We start from the raw sequence: 11,530 nt of genomic DNA on the forward strand, positions 1-11,530 counted from the left end.
ATGTCGGCGTAGTATATGGATTTAATAAATGAAATATAATGTATTTTAAGAAAACAATTACAAACATATAAATAAAAAATGGATAACAAAGTGAAGCCAGTTTAGATGTTAAATCACATAATATGCGTTTTAGATTAAGTAAATGAACAAAAACTTATAGCACTGGTATCATTTTGTACAGGAAATTTAATGTTTTCATTAATAATTCGGTTGAGGCTACCAATATGTTAAAAATATTGTTACATCAATCATATCGACATAAACCAATTTTTAAATACTGAAAACAGAAGAGTTACATGTAAAACTATGGGAAACAGTAAATTGAGAATATAAAGCAAATACTAACCTGGCACCCATCCTCGTCGAATCTTGATCTGCAGTTGAATTTATCATTACACTCTAAACTTTTATGAATACACGTCGCATCCTCACAATAGAACTGGTCATCGCTGTTGCATTTATCCTCTTTTCCTAGGAAAAAAGAAGCATATATCAAAAGGCATTCGTATTAAATATCGTTAATTAAATTATTGTTTGGAATAGTAATTTTGTTTCCTTCACGGTGGCAATCAAATTTGGTTAAAATTAAGACAACCAGATCAAGCTTACATTAAAACACAACCTACTGTTTCACCGGTTATGATTGGTGTGATTTTTCACGAGATACTATTCAACCAATCAGCAATCGCATTATCTCGAGCGTAGGCGTAACGGTTTGTCATTGTTCATTGTAAACGAATCATTAATATTGTTGATGCCAAGATTTAGGGATTTTTCATTATCAGTACCAGTCCTGCCACGGTGGTTGTCTAAGTTCGGCAGTCACGTGACTGCCGTAAACATCTATGAAGGCTCTCTACATGCATTTCAGGGGCACTATGTATACAGGGTGTCTAGGAAATGGTGGACAATCTCTTAGGGTAGGCCCTTCAAAAGTAACATAACAAGTGTATAGAAATTGTTTTTATTCGGGTTCACCCTGTCTTCTATCTCTTGAAATTGAAAGTTGAATATCGATTTTTAGTTGTAACTTTTTTGTTTAATATTAAATTTGGATAATTTTTGGGTTATAGATATATTATTTGAAGTTATTTCTATTGAGGTATTCCTTTTACTGATAATTACTTTGGAGATTCGGAGGGCCAAGCGCTCCCAGCAGTCCTGGGCCAAAAATAAAATGATGTGCTTACTTTTTACTTTTTGTCCTTATTTTGACACCTCGTACTTTTTTAACAGAGAAAAGTAACACCTTTTTGTTATGGAAACAACAAACCGTTTTTGAGATAACGATATATTTTAATAGTAATAAAAAACTTTTAAACAACAACTGGTTCTTTATTTAATAAAATATTTTTTTGTTAATGCAAACAGTTTTGACAAGCTTACTGATATTTTCAGGTTATTATTATTACTGAAATGTGAATCTGAAATTTATCAAAATACATTTAAAAATATGAATTTGATAAATTTGATTATTTAAAAAAATAATAATGCTTAAGTATGTGTATATATGTCCGTATTTTTTATTTATACATATTTCTATACACCTAATTAGTTAAATTTAGTGTATGAGTAATTTTGTTCTTTATAAAATAAAAAGTATAATTTTGATGTATTTTCTTTTAAACTCTCTTTTAAACGACTGCCTTTTTTTAGTGAGCAACTTTTGGATTCCCCTAAGGTGGTCGGTATTAGAAGTTTCTACCTGTTTATATCTAAATATTTGTATTTTACATTTGAGTGAGTGCAATATCGTTTTCACAATTTATGTATCATCAGTGGTTACAAAAATGCATTTCTCTAGAGGAATCAGTCATCCTATACCTAAAAACCACCTTGTACTTCCAATTATTTAATTAATCGAAAACATAGTTTTCTTGCCTTACTTTACTCATGCTGGATTTTCCATACCTGAAATTATATCCCTATAAGCCGTGTAGTTCGCTTTGAACATCGTTTTCTCATTTTTTGACACGGAATAAAACCGAAGGAACATTTTATTCGATTTAGATAACACTGTGTCCGCTATTGATCCACAGAACATTTTAATCTGTTGTGTGTCTGTACTGTTCGAGAACACTTGCACAAAGTTGCTGTCGCAGTCGTTGGGCCTCTCGAGGGTGAACTTGTCGAATTGCAGGTATATCTGGAAATAAAAGAGGTACTTTACATTCTTTGTTTTCAAAATAAAATATAAGGTGTTTCTTAATTTGTACAATTTTGTTAACAACTCCTTATATACTTTTTTATTTGACTGCAAGATTTTGGACGTAATATATTATGCATTTGGATGAGTGACCACCAGAGGAGACTCTCTATGCGAGAGTTGTACATGAAGACGTAGCATCCCTCGGAAAGAAATGTCAAATCATGGGTCTAAGCAATGTTAGGCAAATAAAATATTCCTATTCTAAGACAAAGTTGGCATAATATTCCTCAAAGCTATACAGAGTGTTTCAGAAAGACCTCCCGTAAATTCAGTGAGTGATAGTACGACAAGAAATAAGAATTTTTCGTCTTATGAACTATATGTTTATCTCCTCTTGTTTTCGAGATACAGAGCGACAAAATTAAATTTTTTAAATAGAATTTTTACGAAAATTTCCAAACGATGAGAAATATTTTTATGAAATTCATTCCGGGGTTTTTAAGGACGCCAAATACGCTGGTCTAATTAATTTTTGATATTTCGTAGAGGGCGCTAATTACGCTACATTCCTTTTACATTTTAAGTTCTAATTTTTTTGAGGTTAGGTTTTTTATCATTCGGGCTCCAATTTCTAATGTAAAATTTTATTTTCTAAAAATAATGTACTCTTGTTAGAACTTCCTAATGCGGACGGTTTTCGAGAAAAAAAGGCTTTTAATTGAACTCTTATAATATTACGGTGAAGAAAATAAGTGACTTTTCTCAAAGTAGGCTTATGTCAAAACTTATTGATGTATGTCTCATAAACAACGCATACATTCTCAGTAATATTTTAAACTCTAATTAACTTTATATCAAATTTTTAGTGATTGTTAGTGACTAGTTAGTAATGACTAATTACAGTCACAAAAACCTAATCTCAAAAAAATTAGATCCTAAAATGTAATAGGAATGTAGCGTAACTAGCGTAACTACTAAGAGGAGATATACATATAGTTCATAAGACAAAAAATTCTTATTTTTTGTCATACTATCACCCCCTGAATTTACGGGAGGTCTATCTGAGACACCCTATAAAAAGAGCTCCTCGTTATATTATTTTGGGTATCATGCACTATAGATTTTGGAAAAATTATCCGTAAATATTTGCTACATTTTTATTTGACGAGTGACCGGCTTTATACAGGGTATCCCAAAATTAGGGAGCGATATTTCTACAGGGTATTCTATGTCGAAAAAGATTACTTTTTTTATATAAACGTGGGTCCAAAGATTCCCTCCTAAGAAAGTTATAGCCACTTAAAGGGGCCATTCTGATGATGTTTTTTCTAAATAACTCCGAAACAAGTTGTGATAAAGTTCCACATACTTTCCAACAGTGAGAACGGGGGCGGGGGGAGAAGGCAAGGAATTTACCATGACTTTTTATGCTTTGACTTTTTTGACTTTTGACTGAAAAGTATGAAATTTCACTGTTTTTTAGCAAAAAAAATCATGTTGATATAATGTCCCATTTTTGTGTAAAATCCGTTTAAAAATAATTTTACATGTGTTAATCACCGGGAATCGAAATTGTAAATATTTTCTATCGTAGCTGGTTGTAAAGAACAAAAATGCGTTTGACGTCATTTGCATTGACAGTTACTTATTTTTTGCGATCATATAATAACTCATTTTTGAGCGGCTAATAAAGTCTGGAGCTTTTGAGCTTATGAGCTTCGCGCTTAATGAATGATAATAATAATCATTAGCAATTTTGGGCATCTTTAGGCGGACCCGGACTTATATAAATTAAAAACATACTGTATATTAAAAAAAACGCTTGTTTTTACTATAAAAGTATACATACCCCCCAGTTTTCCTCAACGGTAATATTCCATAGACAGTCGATGGGCAGGTCATGTTTGATATTGAAATCTATAATATATGAAGGAATATCGCCTCTTTCTAGGAAACCCTCATATGGCTGGGTCAGGTTGATATAGCAGGGAATTATTTCAGGTGTTTTTACTGCAAAAGATAACAATAGTAAATCATGAGGTCACACAAATAGAGCGCTACAATTATTATTATTAATTCGCGATGCAATTTTTCGATTGTATTTTTAAAGCATACTAAAAATTAATTGTAACGTCGACAGTAGAACAACTATTTTGGAGACTACTACAAAATCGAACGTGTAGTGCAAATCGGAGTATACTTATAAGATGGCATGCTTAAGTAGAAAATATAGTGTTTAATGTTTAATGATAATAATAGTAATGTATTCTCAACTACAATCAGAATAAAACTGGTGCTTTATGAGTATTGGAGATTTCAGTTATTGTGATTTTATTAGATTTATTAAAAGCGATTGCAGTCGATTTATTCTGGAAGTCCTTTATTTTAAATTCTTAAAAGTATTCGCTTTTTAATAAAACAAGTGTTATGATTTACATATATGATATTTTGAACATATTGAATTGCATAACTATTTTTTAATAGTTGTTTTAAATTAGGTAACATTGTGTTATATAAAGGAAATCTTAAAATTACAGTCTTTCACAAGTGTGCCGAGTATATTTATAATAGAGTCGATTTGATAATGTATTTATATCTTTATGCCACCTATACATATTACACAATTTTGATAAAATAAATGTGGATTCTCTTCTCAATAATCGTAGGTAAAATATGTAGTTTTAACAATTTTTTTCATTCTTACTGAAAAACGAACACGACATTCAATTAAAGAAATGGTATTAAATCGTTCAATTGATTCAAACACGATTTAACAACAAACTAGATCTTACTACTCAAAAAAATATAAGTATATATAAATAAGTGACCCCTTGCGCAAAAATTATCAGTTGAGTTTAAAAATTTAGTTGTGGCTAGTCACAAAAATCTCTTACTGAAAAAGTAGAATTAAAAATGTAGAGAGTAGTAAATTACAAACAAAACTGTTACATTTGACTTTAAGTTAAGTATGATAACGAATGTTTTCATTACTATACACTGAAATAAATGCGCTTTACTCTTTATTACAATTCTAAATGCTATTATAATAATACTGTATACTGTATGTGAGATAAACAGGTGTATATAAAACGCGTAAACACAGTTGTACAGTGACTGTACACGATATTTATTGAATTATTGTATAAGTAGTACGTAGTACGTTGTTTATACTCTCTACGAAATGATTGCTATAACTATTATTAAAGTGTTCCATACTCGTTGTCAGAACATCTAGTAGTAATTAAAATTTATATAATAATAAATGTATTAAACTGTTGTTTACTTTGCATGAGTTAAAAACATGACATTAAATTTTCAGAAAATTTATTGTAGAGCTGTAATTACAAGCTGAGATTCTAATGTAAACATACAACAAACATTTAAGTATTAAAATTGATGACAATAGGGCAAAATGTGTCTATAATGTATATCCTCATCCAACTAGACTACTGCCATAAGCGTAATAGTCGATCGATGCACAGCGGACTGCTGGAAATTTTACGGTAGTAACCGATTATGTATCGAGAGGTGACGATCATTATAGGACGTGTTTTACACGTTAAAAATGAAAACATAACACAGCCCCACAAAAAAAAAAGTGTTCGGACTTGTGGGTGGGACATATGTATTCCCATGTATTTTTCGACGCTGAATCCGATCCCGAGCTCAGAAATGGCCCTCCACGTCTGGAATTGGCCCCAGGGGCCAAAAATTGCCTCTATAGGGCCTGAAAGATGGATTCCGGGATGAGGCGAGGTCGAAGGTGCATTCTAAAGCCAAAGCCGGATTTGTGGTCGAAAAGTTTATGGCCAACTGAAATTCCCCGTTTGGGACCGGGAAAATGACCCCTTAGGGGCCGGAAAATCGTGTTTCGGACGTCGCAATCGCAACAGTGGTATTTTTATGTACTTTTAAATTCTGGAACTAAGACTGTGCTCGAAAAGTTTATGGCCAACTGGAATCTCCCGTTTGAGACCGGGAAAATGACCCCTTANAAACAATGTTACTTATGTTTATTCTGAAGTGAATTTTATTTTAGGCTTAACCACTGTGTACCTACGCACACACTTAAAAAATTAGTTGATTTTTGAAATCCATAATGAAACTGTGTAATTTTTTTATTTTCGCTTGAGAAATTTATACCTATAGTTTATCCAAAGTCAACTGAAACTGCATAAACAACGATACGATCCATCAGATGAAAAACTCTGGCAGCACAGTCGATTATAAATTATACTTGCATTGTGCAACTAATTTGTATCTTTTAATGTTAACAATTTTTATTGGCCATAATAAACGCTTAAACGAAAGTCTTTTAGTTTTGCAAGGATTGCTACTCATTTTGACTACCATCAAATTACAAACCACCACCAAATATAAAATAAAACACAGTTCTAACACTTACAAATCAAAAATATAAAAGCTTAAGGACCTAAGATAAAACTACTGAGCCAAGAGAAACGCATAATCATTTAATAAATCTAAAAATTTACTTAGAATTTATATAATTTACAGGCCTAAAACTATAAGAATTGATTCTGTTTATTCTGTAGGTATTCGCAAAACGCAATGCATGTAGGCACAATGGATCCTGTCATGTCTTATTTATTAGTTTATACCTTATTTTTTGAGAAAACGCAAAACCGCCGGACGCCGGACGTGTATGTCAGATGTTGACCATAAAAATAAGGGATTTCTATTCATTCACGAAACAATTTGAGTGATGTTCAGGTCAATGCCAATAAAATAACTTTCTTACTATTTACGTTTATCTCCAAATCTGTTCTCTTACGAGATAAGGAGATATTTTATATTTTATTTATGATTGTACTGGTTGTAGTATAAATAAAATTAGAATTAAAGCAAAACATAAAATTTTGTTTGTAGGTTGAAGTTTGAATTACGAATATATTTTTGCAATAATTATAAATCATTTGGCTAAATTTCAGTGTGCATAAAACCTACATATAAGTACAGGGTGATCCCGAATAATGTGCAATAAATTTCAGGGTCAATTGTTTAAACACTTTTAATAGGGGGTCTTTCATATAAAATTTATTGTATCTAATAGTTGTTTTACATTGACAATTTATTGATCAATTAATTCATGAAGTCGCTTCATCAAGAAATAGGACAAGTGTAATGCACCAAATCTGNTGCATTGTGCAACTAATTTGTATCTTTTAATGTTAACAATTTTTATTGGCCATAATAAACGCTTAAACGAAAGTCTTTTAGTTTTGCAAGGATTGCTACTCATTTTGACTACCATCAAATTACAAACCACCACCAAATCTAAAATAAAACACAGTTCTAACACCTACAAATCAAAAATATAAAAGCTTAAGGACCTAAGATAAAACTACTGCGCCAACAGAGACGTATGATCATTTAATAAATCTCAAAATTTACTTAGAATTTATATAATTTACAGGCCTAAAACTATAAAAATTGATTCTGTTTATCCTGTAGGTATTCGCAAAGCGCAATGCATGTAGGCACAATGGATCCTGTCATGTCTTATTTATTAGTTTATACCTTATTTTTTTAGAAAACGCAAAACCGCCGGACGCCGGACGTGTATGTCAGATGTTGACCATAAAAATAAGGGATTTCTATTCATTCACGAAACAATTTGAGTGATGTTCAGGTCAATGCCAATAAAATAACTTTCTTATTATTTACGTTTATCTCCAAATCTGTTCTCTTATGAGATAAGGAGATATTTTATATTTTATTTATGATTGTACTGGTTGTAGTATAAATAAAATTAGAATTAAAGCAAAACATAAAATTTTGTTTGTAGGTTGAAGNCCTAAGGGGTCATTTTCCCGGTCCCAAACGCGGAATTCCAGTTGGCCAAAAACTTTTCGAGCACAGTGTGAGTTCCAGAATTTAAAAGTCCATAAAAATACCACTGTTGCGATTGCGACGTCCGAAACACGATTTTCCGGACCCTAAGGGGTCATTTTCCCGGTCCCAAACGGGGAATTCCAGTTGGTCAAAAGCTTTTCGAGCACAGTGTGAGTTCCAGAATTTAAAAGTACATAAAAATATCACTGTTGCGATTGCGACATCCGAAACACGATTTTCCGGCCCCTAAGGGGTCATTTTCCCGGTCCCAAACGGGGAATTCCAGTTGGCCAAAAACTTTTCGAGCACAGTCTGCGTTCCAGAATTTAAAAGTACCTACATAAAAATACCATTGTTGCGATTGCGACGTCCGAAATACGATTTTCCAGTCCCTGAGGGGTCATTTTCCCGGTCCCAAACGGGGAATTCCAGTTGGCCATAAACTTTTCGAGCACAGTCTGAGTTACAAAATTTAAAAGTACATAAAAATACCACTGTTGCGATTGCGACGCCCGAAATACGATTTCCCGGCCCCTAAGGGGTCATTTTCCCGGTCCCAAATGGGGAATTTCAGTTGGCCATAAACTTTTCGACCATAAATCCAGCTTTGGCTTTAGAATGCACCTGGACCCACAAGTCCGAACACTTTTTTTTTTTTGTGGGGCTGTGTAATTATTACGAAAACGAATATTTCTATTAATACAGTTGTTACATACAGATTCGGATGTTGCTCTTTATACACAAATATTTTCTATTATGTAAATGAAACATAATCCTTATAACACATAATAACACGTAATTCGTTATAAACTTTATTTCATAGATGCATAAGGTGTATTAAGCGTTTTCCAGTTAAACTGATTGAATTAATTAGTATAGTATGGACATGATTATTTATTTTAAATAATATACATATATTATAAAAGTTTTAATATGCGCTGTACACATTATTCTAGAAAAACAGTTTAATAAGCCCATTTCTTTCAGTGTAACAGACAACAACATTATAAAACCAATTCATTGACTGATCTTTTGGGCGCAAGATGTTAATAATAAAATTTTTCTTGTCGCATTGGTCAGAAATGCAAAATGAAATAAAAAGTGTAATTGAGATGGCCTCAGATAATTATAGACATTAATAAAAATGAAGTAGTAGGCGAACATAAATCGGATATGGTAACTACATTGCAAACGCTTGCAGTCTAAGGATAAAAACATGTGAAATGTTCATATCATACCAACGTGTTTCTGCACTCTTTTCAGTACATAAATGGATTTAAGTGCGACAGAAGACATAGTAATGTAAATATTGGCGCATATAAATATCTGTTACGATTCATTGCGTCTGGCTTCTGCAAGATTTATGGTTAGTAATGGCTCCTAAACCAATTTTTATTAAAAGTTAGTAAAGTAGGGAAAGGCTTGAAATAATTATTAAAATGGAAACGTTTTATGAAAATGTATGTTCATAATTTAATAAAACAAGTAGCGAGCTAAATTATGAGGTTACTATGCTGTAATAATTTGAAAAGTTTTAATAATGTTTCTTAAGATGCTGCTAGCAAAAAGTTTTCTGGGTCATATTTGGAGGTTAACTAGATATCAAGCAAGAGATAATTTTCTATGAGTATAAATTATCGAATTTGCAGTGCTATTAATATGAACAAATAGATATATAATACCAGCATTATTATTATAATAATGCTTGGTTTTGATAAAATCTCCATGTAGTATGCACTAAACTTTGTAGACTTACAACCAATGCTTAAATTCAAGTCAGTTACTGAATTGCAAACAATTTACATATTGGTTACTGAGCGTAAAATTATACAATTTCGTCTGCATTTACCCATCAGCTGACCGAACTATAATAGAGACTGTCATGAAACTTCAATTGAGTACCTCATATTTCGGATGTGCAAATAATTTCCGTTCCGTTGAATAATTTGATTGTGCAATCTTATAGTTTTTTTGCGCGTATTTGGAACTTTCAAATAAATCACTTACACGTCTTTGCTTATTTGAGTATAATGTATTTCCTAAGTATGTACGGAAGTAACCCACAGGATATTATTTTTTAGAAGTTTTCACCCTGTTGAGCAGCCTATAACTTTTTTCGTGTAAAAAAGATAAATCTTGTATCTTACGTGTAATGAAATGTACTGGAGGGTGTTAGAGAATTTCACTTTTATGTTTGGAGGAGTGATTCTACATATAACAAACAATATACCTATATGGGCATAGTTTTTAAAATGCTTCCTATGGCCATTCTAAGGATAAAAATATGATTTTATCTGAGTTTTTTAATTATACCTTGAAACCTTTGCATTTTGGAAGAATATTGAAGGGCAAAAAAGTTTTAGAATTGAATTTTGTAACAATATATTTAAGTTAAAAATGTTTAAATTTATTACCACTGTTGCAAAATAGCAATAATTGATGAAAAGAAGGCAAAATAATCAAGTTCTTTGGATATTAAAAAAATATATTTTAATTGCTCCGGTAGCATTCTAATTTAGGTAAAAAAAAATTTAGAGTATAGTAAAACAATACACCAAATTTCATTAAAATCGGTTAGATAGTTTCCGCAAAATAATTTTTTGAAAGAAAATTTGAAAAAAAATTTCTAATTTTCAAAAAGTTGCACAGTCTCAAATAAAGCATCTAAAGCATCATAAGACATCATACTATTTTGTAACATTGGTAATAAATTTAAACATTTTTAACTTACGAAATTCAATTCTAAAACTTTTTTCCTCTTCAATATTCTTCCAAAATGCGTTTGATCCAAGATATAAGTAAAAAACTCAGATAAAATAGGTATTTTTTTTTTAAATTTTTAAACATTTTTGCAATTTTTAAAATGTTCCTGATCTCGTCCAGATCTAGGGATCTACACTTTTATTATGTGAGTTGTACTGAAGGTATTTCAGCAAAAATTAGGTTGCCTCCTCTTACTTCCCAGAAATGGGATATTTCGACAGATCCGCCCTGGTCTATCAGTGAAGGGCCTACCTTTTTGACGCATGTAATTGTCCATAGTCAATAGTCGTTACGTTGGGGCGCACCTTATATGTATAATATAAAGTTATATTATTATAAGTGTGTACAAAATGTAAATAGGAATCAGATTTGTTGTACTTTCTCTAATTTTTGAAATATTTCTAAGAGATTTGGTTCGTATTTTCACCACCAAGAACGGCGGTGACAACATTTTTAACATTAAGACGATGTTTTGCATGGTATTAGCTATGTCCTGTACTAATTTAGTTTCGTGCAACTCTTGCGGTTTCAAAAATACAATACCTATGTATGTTTTCAGCCACGAAATTTGAATAATTCCAAATATTTCGAATTTTCACCACCAAGAACGGTGGTGACAACATTTTTAACATTAAGCCTATGCATCGTATTAGCTATGTCATGTACAAATTTAGTTTCGTGCAACTCTCGCGGTTTCAAAAATTCTATACCAATGTATGTTTTCAGCCACGAAATTTGAATAATTCCAAATATTTCGAGTTTTCA

At 31.6% G+C, this 11,530-nt stretch overlaps 1 protein-coding gene across 1 annotated transcript in view; it reads right to left on the bottom strand.

The window, feature by feature from the left end:
• Window positions 1-244: 244 nt before the first annotated feature.
• Window positions 245-11,530, bottom strand: part of LOC111691359 (neuropilin and tolloid-like protein 2) — a 53,835-nt gene continuing 42,549 nt past the window's right edge. The window contains exons 3-6 of the mRNA XM_023454035.1: window positions 3,999-4,159; window positions 1,912-2,146; window positions 347-471; window positions 245-277 (exon numbers count right to left, since the gene is read on the bottom strand). Of these exons, the coding sequence (XP_023309803.1) occupies window positions 245-277; window positions 347-471; window positions 1,912-2,146; window positions 3,999-4,159 (554 nt within the window). The remainder of the gene's footprint in view (window positions 278-346; window positions 472-1,911; window positions 2,147-3,998; window positions 4,160-11,530) is intronic.

This window comes from Anoplophora glabripennis, unplaced genomic scaffold (genome assembly GCF_000390285.2).
Source record: "Anoplophora glabripennis isolate ALB-LARVAE unplaced genomic scaffold, Agla_2.0 scaffold203, whole genome shotgun sequence".
Classification (NCBI taxonomy): domain Eukaryota; kingdom Metazoa; phylum Arthropoda; class Insecta; order Coleoptera; family Cerambycidae; genus Anoplophora; species Anoplophora glabripennis.